Source organism: Bubalus bubalis, chromosome 5, assembly GCF_019923935.1.
Source record: "Bubalus bubalis isolate 160015118507 breed Murrah chromosome 5, NDDB_SH_1, whole genome shotgun sequence".
Lineage (NCBI taxonomy): Eukaryota > Metazoa > Chordata > Mammalia > Artiodactyla > Bovidae > Bubalus > Bubalus bubalis.
Window position 1 is genome coordinate 53,080,568 of NC_059161.1, and position 20,174 is coordinate 53,100,741.

The window sequence follows — 20,174 nt, forward strand, 5'->3', positions numbered from 1 at the left end:
AAAAAATATTACAGTTGTGAGTGCCCTATGGTGCCATGGGACACCAAGGCACACTATATGGAAGCTATACCCTTAGAATCATAGATAACTCAGTCTTATTATTAATAGAATCTTCTTTCTCCTAGTTTGCTTTTCTGTATATGCTCTTCCACTTTTAGTTTTCACTTTTAAAGAGAGTCAATAGAAAGTAATAATGACATGCTAAACTTTATGCAGCATGAGGGTTCACAGACATGATATATTCTTTTAGCAATTAAGAATGTACAGTTATACTTCAGCAAAACAAACATATGAATATACATACAATATAAAGTATTCTGATAAAACATAGTAGACAGTGGTGCCATTCAAATGCAACAGCTTCTTTTCACTCTATTTTCCTTAGAGTTTAAAGGAAATTGTCATACCTAAAATCAGGAAATTTGTGCTAATACAGAATTTATTAAAAAATAAAAAACTTTTCTTGAGAATCAAGGATCTTATACAGGTAAGGCAGTTGTTTTCCTATGAACAGAGGCAACTTAAGAAAAAAATTAATTCAGAAGTTTGAAACTATATTTATTATAGGAATCTTATGTTTGATTTCTTCACAAAAATCAATGGCACTATTTTTCTATACTTTCATATTTGTATATGAAATACTACATGTATATGACTATATACTTATTGCCCCTGGGTAGGAAGAAGGGCTTCCCTGTAGCTCAGCTGGTAAAGAATCCACCTGCTATGCAGGAGACTCCAGTTCAATCCCTGAGTAGGGAAGATCGGCTGGAGAAGGGATAGGCTACCCACTCAGGTATATTTGGGCTTCCCTGTTGGCTCAGCTGGTAAAGAGTCCACCTGCAATGCAGGATACCTGGGTTGGGAAGGTTCTTTGGAGAAGGGAATAGCTACCTATTCCAGTATTCTGACCTGGAGAATTCCACAGACTGTACAGTCTATGGGGGTTGCAAAGAGTCAGACACGACTGAGTGACTTGCACTTTTTAGGAGGAAGGGAGTTCTGAGTTAGAGAATTGGCTAGGAATGTCCTCTGATTTGTTTACCAGCTTGGTCTGTCCCAGAACTGACAGCACATGGGGGAAAGAAGAGGCTTGAGGTAGAGCTTCTTTCACTACCCATTGAAAACTGCCCTCTGGCTGAATGGTAAAAGGGAAAACACAGCTAAGAGGAGTGTGGTCAGTTCGGGAAGATAAAACAAAAATAACTTAAAATGAAGGAGAAGAACAATGGAAAAGAGGAAGAAGAAAGCACAGAAATATGTACTTAAGTTAGCAGAATTTGCTTAGAATTTCTATAAATCCCAGAGAGATAAAACTCAGGTCAGACAAAATTCGAGGTAGAGAATTAACTTACCTGAGATAGGTATATGAGAAGTTATTTTAGAGTTGTAATTTCGATCTACCTACCTTGTCCACTCAAAATCATCTGCATTGAAAATACTTTTGAGTAGTAAGTCTCTCACTGTGTCTCTGCAGTGAACATACAGGGTAAGCAATGCCCCTAGTACAACTTTTGCTCGAGAGTTATGAGTATCCAGCACCACCAGCTCTGCAACCTCTTCTAGATGATGTATCATATGAGCATGGACTTTTTCCACCTCTTTTTTTGGATGAGAACTCACAAAACTTTTGATACAATCATTATAAAATATGATCTGGCTCTGAAAAAATAAGATATAAAAGTAATAATTTTGAAGCATAAATTTTATAATTGAAAATAGATATTCTCAAGAGTGGTGTGGTGTGGACTGAAGGCAGGAGGAGAAGGGGACAACAGAGGACAAGATGGTTGGATGGCATCATCGACTCAATGAACATGAGTTTGAGCAAGCTCTGGGAGATGGTGAAGGACAGGGAAGTATGGCATGCTGCAGTCCATGGGGTTGCAAAGAGTTGGACATGACTGAGCTACTGAACAACGATATGTGGTGTGTATTATGCAAGAGTCATCATATGTGTGTAAAAGAGAGAGCTTACACATTTGTATACATTTGACACTTAGAGATTGAACTTTGATTAATGCTTGTGGGAGCCTTATTCTTTAATAAATGAAAACATATTTATCACCAACATTTATATTTTCTAAATTTTATATTCTTAATCTATCATCACTTAGGCTAAGTAAGAACCCGGGGACAGTAATAACGGTATCATAATTCCAAGCTTAAATTATATCTGTTTAAATTATATCTGTTTTCTGAGTGGGACTCAGAAATAGCTAAAGTTTGTAATTTTTAGGATCTTTCAGTTCAGTTCAGTTCAGTTGCTCAGTTGTGTCCGACTCTTTGTGACCCCATGAATCGCAGCACGCCAGGCCTCCCTCTCCATCACCAACTCCCGGAGTTCACTCAGACTCACGTCCATCGAGTCAGTGATGCCATCCAGCCATCTCATCCTCTGTCGTCCCCTTCTCCTCCTGTCCCCAATCCCTCCCAGCATCAGAGTCTTTTCCAATGAGTCAACTCTTCGCATGAGGTGGCCAAAGTACTGGAGTTTCAGCTTTAGCATCATTCCTTCCAAAGAAATCCCAGGGCTGATCTACTTCAGAATGGACTGGTTGGATCTCCTTGCAGTTCAAGGGACTCTCAAGAGTCTTCTCCAACACCACAGTTCAAAAGCATCAATTCTTCGGTGCTCAGCCTTCTTCACAGTCCAACTCTCACATCCATACATGACCACAGGAAAAACCATAGCCTTGACTAGACGAACCTTTGTTGGGAAAGTAATGTCTCTGCTTTTGAATATGCTATCTAGGTTGGTCATAACTTTCCTTTCAAGGAGTAAGCATCTTTTAATTTCATGGCTGCAGTCACCATCTGCAGTGATTTTGGAGCCCAGAAAAATAAAGTCTGACACTGTTTCCACTGTTTCCCCATCTATTTCCCATGAAGTGATGGGACCGGATGGATGCCATGATCTTCATTTTCTGAATGTTGAGCTTTAAGCCAACTTTTTCACTCTCCTCTTTCACTTTCATCAAGAGGCTTTTTAGTTCCTCACATAACTTCTATTATTTGATCCATCTTTTGTCACTCTTTCCATACATACCAGAGCAGTTTTAAAAAGGCTACTGGCTTAAGTCAAATTGACCTGGCATTTAATGGAGGGAGATATGTCAGGAGGTCCATAGGTTTCTGGCCTGTAATTAAGTGAATTGTGATTCCACTCACTAAGATATTATATCTATTGAAGGAATAGCATGCTGTAGGTGAAGGGACACAATGGATTCATTTGGGATATACAGAATTTGAAGTGCTTAAGAAATACATGGGTTTCCCAGGTGGCACTAGGGGTAAAGAACCTGCCTGTGAATGCAGGAGTCGTAAAGATGTGGGTTTTAACCCTGGGTTGGGAAGATCCCCTGGAGGAAGGCATGGTGACCCACTCCAGTATTCCCGCCTGGAGAATCCCCATGGACAGAGGAGCCCGGCAGCCTACAGTCCATGGGGTTACAAAGAGTCAGACAAGACTGAAGCTACTTAGCACTCTCAAGAAATACACAAGAGGAGCTATGAAGAAATAAATATTAGAATAATTAGCATAGAGGTAATACGTAGAATGGGGAGATTTTTTTTCTTTCCAGGGCAAGATAAGTGTACCCAGATGGGAAACTTGATGTATCAGTTAGTGTTTTGGCAGCATGCAACAGAAACTAACTCTGACTTCCCGAAAGCATCTTGTAAACCTCTAATAGCAGATTAGCTGGAGGTGAGAGCTGAGGCTTAGGAAGTGGGCAGAAGCAAGAATCTAGGCCAGGCATCAGGAACCACAGTCATGGTCATGCCGCAGAAGAGTCTGATCAAAAGTCACTGTGCTGTCACACCTGAGGTATTTATTCACGATTCACAGCCTCAGGAGAGAGCAACCAGTGGGCTGAGACCCTCTCCGAGGCTGCCTCGATGTAGGTTGAGGGAAGGTTTGGATATGGTAAATCGGACTATGAACTAGATTTTATCTATTTATTTAGCTAAACAAAGAGGACTTCTCAACCACTATAGTTTGATTAAATCTATATTGAAATTCTCTTAGTGGCTACTGCATGTAAACATTTTATTATCCCAACAGGTGTCCACTCAGAGATAGTTCCTAGTTATGTTACATATGTAGAAGTGTTTACAAGAGGAAGGGAAGTTGTAAATTTCATACCAGGATGGGAAATTTGCAGTAAGTAAGGCAGACATGGGAAAACAAAAATATGTTCAGTAAGTGAAGTTGAAATCTATCATAAAATATTTTTGGAAACAGATTACTAACTGCTTCTAATTATTAAGCATGTTTGGAAGACCAGGTGTTTGGGAAAGATCCTTTCTTAGTACAGCAGATTTGATTATTTCAGTGCCTGGTAAACTGCAGAAATGTGCATATTGATTAATTATAATTTTGTTGTCTTCATAAACAACAGCTTAAATAAGTCCTTGACTTAAGATCCGAGAGCACTTTATTAATATTCAGGCAAGTGAATGACAAAGGAGACCAATCAGATAATTAAAATTTGTGTCCATTATCCCAGGTTATTTTAATAAAGACTTGAAAATTAGGGTGGGTCAAGGTAAAGTAAAAAAATGTAATGTTATTTTAAAATTTAACAGAGAACTTCAAGGTCAAGTGTGCTTTAAAAATACTTGGTAATAGTAACTCATGGCAATATGGTTTTTACTTTCATTACTCCAGAAAAATTGCTGTCTCTGAGGTTCATGTTGACCCTAATAACTGACAGACATAATGGAGTTTTCAGACCTTTCTAGATCATTTAAAAATGATGACCACTCAACTTTTTCTAGAGAAAAATAAAACAAACAAAAATGTCCCTCTCTCCTCCCTTAGCTTCCATAATAAATCTCATAATTTCTCTTCTTTTTCTTTTTTCCCCTTCTTTTTTTTTTCTACCCATGTGCTAATCCTGAGAACCTGTGAATATGTCACCTTATGATGGAAACAGTTGATTAAGACCTTGTGACAGGGGAGTTCTAGATTTTCTGAGTGGGACCAATGTAATCATGTGTATCCTTAAAATTGGAGAACTTTCTCTGCTTCTACACAGAGGGAGATATAACTACTGAAGAATGGTCAAAGAGAGGTGACACTGGTAGCTTTGAAGATAAAGGAAGGGACTATGAATCAAAGAATTCCAGAAGATGGAAAAAAGACAAAGAAATGGATAAAGGAATACAGCCCTGCTGATACCCTGATTTCTGCCCAGTAAGTAAGACCTGTTTTGCCCAGTGATCCACTGGAGAAGGGAATGGAAAAACCACTTCAACAGTCTTGCCTTGAGAACTCCATAAACAGTATGAAAGGAAAAGAGATATGACACTCCCTGGAAGATGTACCCCCCCTCCCCAAACTCCCAGGTTGGAAAGTGTCCAATATGTTAATGGGGAAGGGCAGAGAAATAGCTTCAGAAAGAATGAAGAGGCTGGGCCAAAGCAGAAATGACACTCAGTTGTGCATGTGTCTGGTGGTGAAAGTAAAGTCTGATGCTGTAAAGAACAATATTGCATAGGGACCTGGAATGTTAGGTTCATAAGTCAAGGTAGATTGGACATGGTCAAGCAGGAGATGGCAAGAGTAAACATCAACATTTTAGGAATCAGTGAACCAAAATGGACCGGAATGGGAGAATTTAATTCAGATGACCATTATACATACTACTGTGGGCAAAAATCCCTTAGAAGAAATGGAGTAGCCCTCATAGCCAACAAAAGAACCTGAAATGCAGTACTTGGGTGCAAACTCAAAAATGACAGATGATCTCGAATTATTTCCTAGACAAACCATTCAACATCAGTAATCCAAGTCTATGCCCCAACCACTAATACCAAAGAAGCCAAATGATTCTATGAATTAATATCAAAATAAAAAGATGTCCTTTTCATCACTGGGGATGGGAATGCAAAAGTAGGAAGTCAAGAGATACCTGAAGTAACAGGAAATTTTGGCCTTGGACTACAAAACGAAGCAGGGCAAAGGTTAACAGAGTTTTGCCAAGAGAACACAGTAGTCATAACAAACACCGCCTTCCAACAACACAGGAGACGACTCTACATATGGACATCACCAGATGGTCAATACTGAAATCAGATTGATTATATTCTTTGCAGCCCAAGGTGGAGAAGCTATATACAGTCAGCAAAAACAAGACTGGGAGCTGACTGTGGCTCAGATCATGAGCTCCTTATTGCAAAATTCAGGCTTAAACTGAAGAAAATAGTGAAAGCAACTAGACTATTCAGGTATGACCTAAATCAAATCTCCTATGATTATACAGTGGAAATGACAGATAGATTCAAGGGATTAGATCTGATAGACAGAGTGCCTGAAGAACTATGGACAGAGAATCATAACACTGTACAGGAGCTGGTGACCAAAACTATCCCCAATACAAAGAAATGCAAGAAGACAAAGTGATTTTCTGAGGAGACTGGAGAAATAGCTGAGAAAAGAAGAGAAAGAAAAGGCCAAGGAGAAAGGGAAAAATATTCCCAACTGAATGCAGAGTTCCAGAGAATAGCAAGGAGACATAAGAAAGCCTTATGTGAATAATGCAAAAAAAAAAAAAAAATAGAGGAAAACAATAGAATGGAAAAGACAAGAGATCACTTAAGAAAATTAGAGATACTAAGGGAACAGTTCATGCAAGGATGGGCGCAATAAAGGACAGAAATGGCAAGGATTTAATAGAAGCAGAAGAGGTTAAGAAGAAGTGGCAAGAATACACAGATGAACCATACCAAAAAATAGTATAATGGTGTGGTCACTCACCTATAGCCAGACATCCTGAAGTATGAAGTCAAGTGGGCCTTGGGAAGCATTCCTATGAACAAAGCTAGTAGAGGTGATCCAATTCCAGTTGAGCTATTTCAAATCCTGAAAGATGATGCTGTGAAAGTGCTGCACTCAATATGCCAGCAAATTTGGAAAGCTCAGCAGTGGCCACAGGACTGGAAAAGGTCAGTTTTCATTCCCATTCCTAACAAGGGCAATGCCAAATGATATTCAAACTCCCATACATCTATGCTCATTTCATATGCTAGCAAGATAATGCTCAAAATCCTTCAAGCTAGGCTTCAGTACATGAACTAAAAACTTCCAGTTGTACAATCTAGGTTTAGAAGAGGCAGAAGAACCAAAGATCAAATTGCCAACATTTGTTGGATTGTATAAAAAGCAAGGGAATTCCTAAAAAACATATACTTCTGCTTCATTGACTATACTAAAGTCTGACTGTGTGGATCACAATAAACTGTGGAAAGTTCTTAAAGAGATGGGAATACCAGACCACCTTCCCTGTCTCCTGAGAAACCTGTATGCAGGTCAAGAAGCAACAGTTAGAACCAGCCATGGAACAACAGACTGGTTAAAAATTGGAAAAGGAGTACATCAAGGCTGTATATTGTAACCCTGCTTATTTAACTTATATGCAGAGTACATCACACAAAATGCCAGGCTGGATGAATCACAAGCTGGAATCAAGCTTGACAGGAGAAATATAAAGAACCTCAAATATACAGATGATACCATTCTAATGTCAGAAACTGAAGAGGAACTAAAGAGCCTCTTGATGAAGGTGAAGGAGGAGAGTGAAAAGCTAGCTTAAAACTCAACATTCAAAAAACTAAGATCATGGCATACAGTCCCATCACTTCATGGCAAATTGAAAGGAAAAAAGTGGAAAGAATGACAGATTTTATTTTCTTGGGCTCCAAAATCGCTGCAGTTGGTGACTGCAGCCATGAAATTAAAAGATGCTTGCTCCTTGGAAGAAAAGCTATGATCAAACTAGACAATGTATTAAAAGGCAGAGACATCACTCTGCTGACAAAGGTATGAATAGTCAAAGCTATGGTTTTTCCAGTAGTCATGTATGGATGTGAGAGTTGGACCACAAAGAAGGCTAAGCACTGAAGACTCGATGCTTTTGAACTGTGATGCTGGAGAACACTCTTCAGAGTCTCTTGGACTGCAGGGAAATCAAACCAGTCAATCCTAAAGGAAATCAACACTGACTATTCACTGGAAGTACTGATGCTGAAGTTGAAGCTCCAATATTTTGGCCATCTGATGCAAAGAGCCAACTCACTGGAGAAGACTCTAATGCTGTGAAAGATTGAGGGTAGGAGGAGAAGGGGGCAACAGAAGATGAGATGGTTGGATAGCATCACTTGCTCAATGGACAAGTTTGAGCAAACTTGGGGAGATAGTGGAGGACTGAGGAGTCTAGTGGACTCCAGTCCATGGGGTCACAAAGATTCAGACATGACTGAACAAACAACAAAATAATTCACAGGTTATATTCCTTCAACATTTTATCCTGAACATTTCTAAAAGCATGGACAAGTTGAAGACATTATAAAATGAATACCCATATACCTATCACTATGTTCCTTAATAAACGTTAATATTTACTTTGTCAGGTATCTGTCCATTAAGTCAACCATCTCTCCATTTTATTTTTTGATGCAGTTCAGAGTTACATATATCAGTAACCTTCATAATGATTTATTTCTAAATCTTTGTTTTCTGGGCATGTAGTTACAGATTAAATACTGATACATCAAAGAAGTATTTACTTACCACAGTGAGTACCACTTGTCCTGGATGAGACAGCACCCATATGGAAAACTGTTGGTAGTACCAGTCATCAACTCCTTGACTTATAAATCTATGAGCAAAAAAAAAATTATAATATTTATATTTAATCACTGATTGTGGCCGTTTAATGATTAAGCATGATAAGATAACACAGGAATTTTCTTTTAGGCTCTCTGACTTTTCTGTTCTAATTTAGGTATATAAATAACAAAGCAGAGATAATAGAGCTTTAATTCATGCAGAATGCATATTCCTTAAATTCCTCTTTAATATCATCTGCACATTTCCAATAAAACCATTGAGTTTCTGGGATGGTGTGCATGTGTATTAAGATGCTTCAGTCTGACTCTTTGTGACTCTATGGACCATAGCCCACCAGGCTCCTCTGTCCATATGATTCTCCAGGCAAGAATACTGGACTGGGTTGCAATGCCCTCCTCCAGAGGATGTTCCTGTCCCAGGGATCTAACCTGTGTCTCGTGTCTACCTGCATTTGCAGGCAGGTTCTTTACCACTAGTGCCACCTGGGACTATATTAAACTAGGAGATGACACCTATTAGCTTTGAATTTCTAATACTACCAATGGTAAAAACAGTATTTGAAATAATTTCAACAAAATTGAATATTGGACTGAAATGATCAGGTGATTTTTAACAGTAAAGTCCTACATTTAACTTTAAAAAGTAATTATAATTTAACTTTTAAAAGTAATGAAGAGGGGAGGGTGGTCCTAAGATGGTGGAGGAATAAGACAGGGAGAACAATTTCTCCCCCACAAATTCATCAAAAGATCATTTGAATGCTGAGCAACTTCCACAAAACAACTTTCTGAATGCTGGCGAAGGACACCAGGCACCCAGAAAGGCAACCATTCTCTTCAAAAGGAGGTAGGACAAAATATAAAAGACAAAAAGAGAGACAAAAGAGTTAGGGATGGAGACCTGTCCTGGGGAGGGAGTCATGAAGGAGGATAAGTTTCCAAATAGCAGGACACCCTCTCATCAGTGGGTCTGTGGGGAGTTTTGGAATCTCAGAGGGCAACATAACTGGGAGAGAAAAAAAAAAAAAAAACCCACAGAATAGGTGCCTAACTGCAACTGACAGCAGAGAAGTAGCCCAGATGCCTGTGTATGCCACCAGCTAGCGGGGGCTGGACAAGAAGGAGCAGGTTGCATGCTTAGGGTAAGGACCAGACCTGAATGCCCTGGGGACAATCTGAGGGCGCTAACATGAGATAGCAACCCAAACTGTGGGATAGCCAGAGAGAGAGAAAAAAATGAGAGAAGCTTCCTATGTAAAGCTCTAACATAAGGTGCAGCCTGGCCTGCTCACAGAACAAAGGATTGAGTGAATACCAAAGGAGAGCTAGCTGGCTGCGGACCGGCCCCTTCCCCCACCAGAAGCAGAGAGGCAGGTGAGTGACAGCCAGAGCCAGAAGGCAAGGGGTAATCTCTGCCCCAGAGATGGCGTACTCCACCAAACTGTGAGCAGGCTCCCAGTTGCTAACCATGTCTTCCTGGGATCTGGACGGTTGACATCTGCCAGGAGGGTTGCAGCCTGAGATCAGCTCCCCAGAGGAGACACACAGCACACCTGAGACAGCGCTCTCATGGCACACTTGGGAAACTGAGATGCTACGACACCACCTGGGACAGTGCGCTTGCCAAGCACCTGGTCGCCTGAGCTGCTTGGATCTGGGAAGGGCACAGAACACACGTCCAGCCAAGTCTGTGCATTTGCGGAGTACCCGAGAACATGACCCTGAGCAGCTTAGACCTGGGAAGTGCATAAAATGCAGGGCCTGCTTTGGACGGTATCCCAGCAGAGCCTGAGCAGTGTAGACTGGGAAAGCACACACCACTGTGAGCTGGAGCAAACCCAGTGTGGCCCATACACTGGGAGCACTCCCCACACACGCCAGCGGTGTTTGTTTGCAGTGTCCCTCCCTCCCCACAACACAACTGAACAAGTGAGCCTAAATAAGTGACCACCTTTGCCCCCTTGTGTCAGGGCAGAAATTAAGACACTGAAGAGACTTGCAGAGGAAGCCAAAATAAACAAAGAAGGGGGAACCACTCTGGAAGGGACAGGTACAACGGATTAAAACCCTGTAGTTAACATTGACTAAGCATTGGAAGGGGTCTTCTCTATAGACCTTGAGAAGAAGTATAAGCTGGAACAAGGAACTATCTGAAACTGAACTGACCCCATACTGCCCTAAACAGCTCCAGAGAAATTGCTAGATATATTTTTACTATTATCATTTTTTAATTTTAAAGTTCTTTATCACTCTTTTAATTTTCATTTTTCTAACCTACTATTACCTTGCAAAAAAAGACCCTATTTTAAAGTAAATTTCATATATATATATTTTTATAATTTTTGCGATTGATTTTGTTTTGCATTTTTAATATTGTATTACTGAGAGTCTAATTTCTACTCTAGATTTTTAATCTTTGCTTTTTGGTATTTGTTAACCATTTTGTACCTTTAAGAATCTAATCTTCAGTACCCATTTTTACTTAGGGGTGTGATTAGTGGCTTGATTGCTTTCTCCCCTTTTGACTCTCCCCTTTCTCCCCCAGGTCACCTATTATCTCCTCCCTCCCCCTTCTCTTCTCTTCTCTACTTAAATTTATGAATCTCTCTGGGTGTTCTGGGCTGTGGAGAACACTTAGGGAACTGATTACTGCCTACACTGGTCTCTCCCCTTTTGACTCCCCCTCTTTTCCTCCTGGTCACCCCATCTCCCTCCTCCTTCTTCTCTGTGTAACTCTGTGAGCCTCTCCGGGTGTTCCAGACTGTGGAGAGCAATAGAGAACTGATTACTGGCTAGATTGGTCTCTCTCCTTTTGACTCCCCCTCTTCTCCTCCTGGTCACCCCATCTCCCTCGTCCATCTTCTCTTCTTCATGTAACTCTGTGAACCTCTCTGGGTGTCCCTCACTGTGGAGAAACTTTTCACCATTAACCTAGATATTTTATCATCTGTGTTGTATGGATGGAGAAGTCTTGAGGCTACTGTAAGAATAAGACTGAAAGTCAGAGGCAAAAGGCCTAAATTCAAAACTTGAGAACACCAGAAAACTCCTGACTCCAGGGAACATTAATTGACAAGATCTCATCCAAAAGCCTCCATACCTACACTGAAACCAAGCTCCACCCGAGAGCCAACAAGTTCCAGAGTAAGACATACCACACTAATTCTCCAGCAAGGCAGGAACACAGCCCTGAGCATTAAAATACAGGTTTCCCAAAGTCACACCAAACCCATAGACATCCCAAAACTCACTACTGGACACTTCACTGCACTCCGGAGAGAAGAGATACAGCTCCACTCACCAGAATACAGACGCAAGTTTCCCTAACCAGGAAACTTTGACAAGTCACTAGTCCAACCCCACCCACAGGGAGCAAACTCCACAAACTTCCAGCCTACAGAAAGGCCACCCCAAACACAGCAATCTAAACAAATTGAAAAGGCAGAGAAATATTCAGCAGGTAAATGATAAATGCCCACCAAACCAAACAAAAGAGGAGGAGATAGGGAGTCTGCCTGAAAAAGAATTCAGAATAATGATAGTAAAGATGATCCAAAATTTTGAAAACAAAATGGGAGTTATAAATAGACTTAGAGACAAGGATTGAGTAAGATGTAAGAAATATTTAACAAGGACCTAGAAGAAATAAAAAAGAGTCAATCAATAATGAATAATGCAATAACTGAGGTCAAAAGCACTCTGGAGGGAACCAACAGTAGATTAACTGAGGCAGAAGAGAGTATAAGTGAGGTGAAAGACAGAATGGTGGAAATAAATGAAGCAGAGAGGAAAAAAGAAAAAAGAATTAAAAGAAATGAGGACAAACTCAGAGACCTCTGGGACAAAGTTAAAAGCCCCACCATTTGAATCATAGGAGTCCCAGAAGAAGAAGACAAAAAGAAGGGGCATGAGAAAATATTTGAGGAGATAAGAGTTGAAAACTTTCCTAAAATGGGGAAGGAAATAGCCACTCAAGTCCAAGAAACCCAGAGAGTCCCAAACAGGATAAACCCAAGGTGAAACACCCCCAAGACACATATTAATCAAATTAATGAAGCTCAAACACAAAGAACAAATATCAAAAGCAGCAAGGGAAAAGCAACAAAAACACACAAGGGGATTCCCATAAGGATAACAGCTGATCTTTCAGCAGAAACTCTTCAGGCCAGAGGGGAATGGCAGGACATACTTAAAGTGATGAAAGAGAAAAACCTACAACCCAGATTACTGTACCCAGCAAGGATCTCATTCAAATTTGAAGGAGAAATCAAAAGCTTTACAGACAAGCAAAAGCTGAGAGAATTCAGCACCACCAAACCGGCTCTTCAACAAATGCTAAAGGATCTTCTCTAGACAGGAAACACAGAAAAGGTTTATAAACTCGAATCCAAAACAACAAAGTAAATGGCAATGGGATCATACTTATCAATAATTACCTTAAATGTAAATGGGTTGAATGCTCCAATCAAAAGACAAAGACTGGCTGAATGGATACAAAAACAAGACCTCTATATATGTGGTACAAGAGACCCACCTCAAAACAAGGGACACATACAGACTGAAAGTGAAGGGCTGGAAAAAGATATTTCATGCAAATGGAGACCAAAAGAAAGCAGGAGTAGCAATACTCATAATCAGATAAAATAGACTTTGAAATAAAGGCCATGAAAAGAGACAAAGAAGGACACTACATAATGATCAAAGGATCAATCCAAGAAGAAGATATAATGATTATAAATATATACGCACCCAATATAGGAGCACCACAGTATGTAAGGCAAATGCTAACAAGTATGAAATGGGAAATTAACAGTAACACAATTATAGTGGGAGACTTTAATACCCCACTCACACCTATGGATAGAACAACCAAACAGAAAATTAACAAGGAAACACAAACTTTAAATGATATAATGAACCAGTTAGACCTAATTGATATCTATAGGACATTTCACCCCCAAACAATGAATTTCACCTTTTTCTCAAGTGCACACGGAACATTCTCCAGGATAGATCACATAAATCTAGCCTTGGGCCATAAATCTAGCCTTGGTAAATTCAAAAAAACTGAAATCATTTCAAGCATCTTTTCTGATTACAATGCAGTAAGATTAGATGTCAACTACAGGAAAAAAACTATTGAAAATACAAACATATTGAGGCTAAACAACAAGCTTCTGAATAACCAACAAATCACAGAATAAATTTTTTAAAAAATCAAAATACACATAGAAACAAATGAAAATGAAAATACAACAACCCAAAACCTATGGGATTCAGGAAAAGCAGTGCTAAGGGGAAGGTTCATAGCAATACAAGCTTACCTCAAGAAACAGGAGAAAAATCAAATAAATAACCTAACTTTGCACCTAATGCAAATAGAAAAAGAAGAAATGAAGAACCCCAAGGTTATTAGAAGGAAAGAAATCTTAAAAATTAGGGCAGAAATAAATGAAAAAGAAACAAAGGAGACTATAGCAATAACCAACAAAACTAAAAGCTGGTTCTTTGAGAAGATAAATAAAATAGACAAACTATTAGCCAGACTCATCAAGAAACAAAGGGAGAAGAATCAAATCAACAAAATTAGAAATGAAAATGGAGAAATCATAACAGACAACACAGAAATACAAAGGCTCATAAGAGACTACTATCAGCAACTATATACCAATAAAATGGACAACTTGGAAGAAATGGACTAATTCTTGGAAAAGTATAACCTTCCAAAACTGAACCAGGAGGAAACAGAAAATCTTAACAGACCCATCACAAGCGTGGAAATCGAAACTATAATCAAAAATCTTCCAAACAAAAGCCCAGGACCAGACAGCTTCACAGGTGAATTCTACCAAAAATTTAGAGAAGAGCTAACACCTATCTTACTCAAACTCTTTCAGAAAACTGCAGAGGAAGGTAAACTTCCAAACTCATTCTTTGAGGCCACCATCACTGTAATACCAAAACCAGACAAAGATGCCACAAAAAAAAACAACAAAAAAAAAAACTACAGGCCAATATCACTGATGAACATAGATGCCAAAATCCTCAACAAAATTCTAGCAAACAGAATCCAACAACATAGTAAAAAAATCATACATCATGACCAAGTGGGGTTTATCCCAGGGATGCAAGGATTCTTCAATATTTGCATAATCAATTAATGTGATACATCCCATTAACAAATTGAAAGATAAAAACCATATGATTATCTTAGTAGATGCAGAGAAAGCCTTTGACAAAATTAAACCCCATTTATGATAAAACCCTCCAGAAAGCAGGCATAGAAGGAACACACCTCAACATAATAAAAGCCATATATGATAAACCCACAGCAAGCATTATCCTCAATGGTGAAAAATTGAAAGCATTACCCCTAAAGTCAGGAACAAGACAAGGGTGCCCACTCTCACCACTACTATTCAACATAGTTTTGGAAGTTTTAGCCACAGCAATCAAAGAAAAAGAAATAAAAGAAATCCAGATTGGAAAAGAAGTAAAACTCTCACTGCTTGCAGATGACATGATCTTCTACATAGAAAACCCTAAAGACACCACCAGAAAATTACTAGAGTTAATCAATGAATATAGTAAAGTTGAAGGATATAAAATTAATACAGAGAAATCCCTTGCATTCCTACACACTAACAATGAGAAAACAGAAAGAGAAACTAAGGAAACAATTCCATTCACCATTGCAACGAAAAGAATAAAATAATTAGAAATAAATCTACTTAAAGAAACAAAAGATCTATATATAGAAAACTATAAAACACTGATGAAAGAAATCAGAGGACACAAATAGGTGGAGAAATATACCATGTTCATGGATTGGAAGAATCAATATAGTGAAAATGAGTATACTACCCAAAGCAATCTATAGATTCAGTGCAATCCCTATCAAGCTACCAAGAGTATTTTTCAGAGAACTAGAACAAATAATTTCACAATTTGTATGGAAATACAAAAAAAACCTCGAATAGCCCAAGCAATCTTGAGAAAGAAGAATGGAACTGGAGGAATCAATCTGCCTGACTTCACACTGTACTACAAAGCTACAGTCATCCAGATAGTATGGCACTGGCACAAAGACAGAAATACAGATCAATGGAACAAAATAGAAAGCCCAGAGATAAATCCACGCACATATGGACACCTTGTCTTTGACAAAGGAGGCAAACATATACAATGGAGAAAAGACAATCTCTTTTAACAAGTGGTGCTGGGAAAACTGGTCAACCACTTACAAAAGAATAACTAGAACACTTTCTAACAGCATACACAAAAATAAACTCAAAATGGATTAAAGATATAAATGTAAGACCAGAAACTATAAAATTCCTAGAGGAAAACATAGGCAAAACACTCTCTGACATAAATCACAGCAGGATCCTCTATGACCCACCTCCCAGAGTAATGGAAATAAAAGCAAAAATAAACAAATGAGACCTAATTAAACTTAAACGCTTTTGCACAACAAAGGAAACTATAAGCAAGGTGAAAAGACAGCCTTCAGAATGGGAGAAAATAATAGCAACCGAAACAACTGACAAAGAATTAATCTCAAAAATATACAAGCAGCTCCTGCAGCTCAATACAGAAAAATAAACGACCCAATCAAAAAATGGGCCAAAGAACTAAACAGACATTTCTCCAAAGAAGACATACAGATGGCTAACAAACACATGAAAGGATGCTCAACATCACTCATTATCAGAGAAATGCAAATCTAAACCACAATGAGGTACCATCTCATGCCAGTCAGAATGGCTGCTATCAGAAAGTCTACAAACAATAAATGCTGGAGAGGGTGTGGATTAAAGGGAACCCTCTTACACTGTTGGTGGGAATGCAAACTAGTACAGCCACTATGGAGAACAGTGTGGAGATTCCTTAAAAAACTGGAAATAGAACTGCCATACGACCCAGCAATCCCACTGCTGGGCATACACACTGAAGAAACCAGAATTGAAAGAGACACATGTACCCCAATGTTCATTGCAGCACTGTTTACAATAGTCAGAACACAGAAGCAACCTAGATGCCCATTGGCAGACCAATGGATAAGAAAGCTGTGGTACATATACACAATGGAATATTACTCAACTATTAAAAATAATGTATTTGAATCAGTTCTAATGAGGTGGATGAAACTGGAGTCTATTATACAGAGTGAACTAAGTCAGAAAGAAAACACCAATACAGTATACTAACGCATATATATGGAATTTAGAAAGATGGTAATGACCCTATATGCGAGATAGCACAAGAGACACAGATGTAAAGAACAGACTTTTGGACTCTGTGGGAGAAGGTGAGGGTGGGATGATCTGAGAGAATAGCACTGAAACATTTATATTACCGTATGTGAAACAGATTGCCAGTCCAGGTTCAATGCATGAGACAGGGTGCTCAGGGCTGGTGCACTGGGACGACCCTGAGTGATGGGATAGGGAGGGGGTTCAGAGGGGGTGTTCAGGATGGGGAACACATGTACACCCATGGCTGATTCATGTCAATGTATGGCAAAAACCACTACAATATTGTAAAGTAATTAACCTCCAATTAAAATAAATAAATTAATTTTAAAAAGTAATGAAGAAAATATAATTATGAAAAATATCCCCACATTTTAATTTAACACCACACTTATGTGCCAAGAGTACATGTTTTAATATTGTTATGGTGAGTTTCTTTTTTCATACAGAACTTCAAAGTTTCTACATGGTGAAATTCTTCAATCTTGTGCTTTATCTCTGACATCATGTCTTAGAAATTCTCAACTCTAAATTAATTTATTTTCTTCTAATGCTTAAATTACTTCATTTAAAAATTTTATCAACATTTATTAGAATATTTTAAATGAATATTCTTTAAATGTTTGCTGCATTACAGTGTCTATTTTTATTATTTTCTTATCTTTGCTGCTGAGAAGTATATTTATAATAACTTAATTATTTCAAAGTAATATCAGTGGAAAATGCACCTTTCACCAATTAAAATGACCTTTTATTTAATTTAATGGCCTTATTTTCACTGTTTCATGAAATACCTTTACTGTTTCTTTCATAACTTACTGCATTGCTGTATCTCCCAAACAGCATCTCCCAAAACAAAACATTTTTATTAACAGTTAATAAACACACTTGCATGAATATTTATGATATTTAGCTTGGGTTTTGTTAGTTCTTTGCTTTTTATTTTGATATTTATTTTTTCCATGTTTATATTTCTATGAATATACACACAAGTGCAGTATAATTTATTTCCTCCATAGTTTTGGAAATACTTATTCTAAGTTTAAAAAAATCTATCAGGAGAAAGTGGATCAAGATTTCTAACTAAATAGTCCTATCTTCATTCTGAACCATATTCCTTCAAATGAGAGAAAATACATGAAAAATTATACATATAAAGAGTTGGAAAACAAGAAAGTATGTTCTAGTGCATCAAAAACTTGAAAATTTCCTAGCAGATGGAAAAAATATTGAGATTGAACAAATGCAGGAGGGAGCCCAGGACAAATCTTTAGGTAAATTAATTAAGAGAGGGCTTTTTCAATAGGGAAACGAATGGGTCTCTGCCTCCTCCAATTCCCCTTTACCCCATCCTGAGCTGCTATTAGCCATTCAGAATGAAAATCAAGAGAAGTGTTTGGTAGAGTTCTCCTAGGTTTGGCGCTGGACAGAGAAGCAGAATGAAGCCTGAAATAACTCCACACATTTTAAAAGACTGTAGGAAAGAAAGGAGGAGAAGGAAGTACAGAGAGGAAGGAAGGAAACAAAGAAAGCTGACATTGGCATTTTTCCATAAGAAATAAAATAATGAAACAGTGCTGGGACTAGAGTGGCAGTCAAATGTCATGGGTAGCTTGTGACTGCCAGCAGAAATGAAAATCAACCTCCATACATTGAAAGAGAAGCTACTTTTCTCTTACTTACTTACTCTTCTCTCTACTCAGGACTAGGTCCTACACATTCTGCTTGTCAAGCAATACCTACAGTCTGATAGGTACAGATATTAGAAACTAATATTTGTAATTAGAAACTAATATTTGTTTGTAGGAGAAGAGGGACTTGCCAGTATAAATATGAACAGATAACCAAGAATGGTGAAACATTTTAGGGAAATTAATAACAAGAAAAAGAGCAGAAATCCTTTCCAATAGAAAAACTAAAATGAGGAAGTAAATGAAAACAAAACAAACCACAAATTTGCTAATCATGGATAATTAAAAGTGTTAGTCACTCAGTCGTGTTCAACTCTTGCCAACCCCATGGACCAGAGCCCACCAGGTTCCTCTGTCCATGGGATTCTCCAGGCAAGAGTACTGGAGTTGCATTTCCCTCTCCAGGGGGTCTTCCCAACCCAGGAAATGGATTCTTTACCATCTGAGCCACCAGGGAAGCCCAAGCATGGATAATTATTGACCTATAAATAGAGAACTAAGAGCAATGTGGAATAAAATCCTAAATAATTACAAGGTGATGAGAGGGAATTATGAATTGACTCATGCTCTTTGGGGAAAAATCAGAGATACTATAGAATTTGATTAAAATGCTTTACTAAGTATATTAAAATATTGAGTATTCACTAGGAAAAAAAGTGTAACTTTAGCACAGCTACAATAAAAGAGATTAAGAAACTCAGTCTAACAATAGTAAGTGAAAAGAAAACCCCAAACCAAAAGTCCAGTTAGAAAACAACAGGATAGCAAGCAGGAGTCCAAATGAGTTGATAATAAAAATAACTGCTTAAAGGCAGCATATCAGTAAGCAGGAAACAGCACATTCAAAAGATTACTTGAAGAGAGTTTAATTAAGGTACACTCTGCAGAGGATGAGGGCAGGGTTAAAGGAACCAGCAGGGCTTGAAGTATCACATTTTAGCAAATGGGGGTCATTGTTATCAAAGGATTGAACGAATAAGGGGAACAATATTACTGGAAACTGGTGAGGGCTGGGGACTTTGGAGAAGGGCCATTTGTCAAAAGCTGTGACTTTAGGTAAAGGAACTTAGGATTCTGTCAAAACTGTAGTAAGGCAGACAGAGAGTCTCACATTTGCCCTACCCAACTGGGAGCTAGAGGGTAAGAAGTCCATGTATATGAGCACTCATGGACATGAGCATCCCAGATGGACATAAGACCAAAAAAAAAAAAAAAAAAAAAAAAAAAGGCAGAGAATGGATCTTTTGGGCATACATACTAACCAGCACTGTAAAGTACTTTAGTATTGGTAGAAAGTAAAAAAAATAAAAGCAAGAATTAAAATCCGTTCTTCATTCAAGAAATATTTACATGACACAGAAATGTTAAAAATAACATTGTGATATAAATTTTTGTGATTATGGAAACAAGCATGGCATTATTAGTATTAAATAAAAAATACTAACTGGTATAAATACTGATATTTGACTAAAAGAACACTCTACAAAGAAGTTTATGAATAACAACATAGCATCAAAATACATGATAGATATTAAAAACACAAAAGAAATTGATGAATCCACAAAAAGTAGGAAATATTTTAAGATAGCTTTCT

The 20,174-nt window shown here is 38.3% G+C and overlaps 1 protein-coding gene across 1 annotated transcript in view; it reads right to left on the bottom strand.

The window, feature by feature from the left end:
• The window catches only part of DNAH14 (dynein axonemal heavy chain 14), a 403,042-nt gene that overhangs the window by 220,595 nt on the left and 162,273 nt on the right, over window positions 1-20,174 (bottom strand). Inside the window, exons 27-28 of the mRNA XM_044943112.2 lie at window positions 8,576-8,663; window positions 1,409-1,662 (exon numbers count right to left, since the gene is read on the bottom strand). Of these exons, the coding sequence (XP_044799047.2) occupies window positions 1,409-1,662; window positions 8,576-8,663 (342 nt within the window). The remainder of the gene's footprint in view (window positions 1-1,408; window positions 1,663-8,575; window positions 8,664-20,174) is intronic.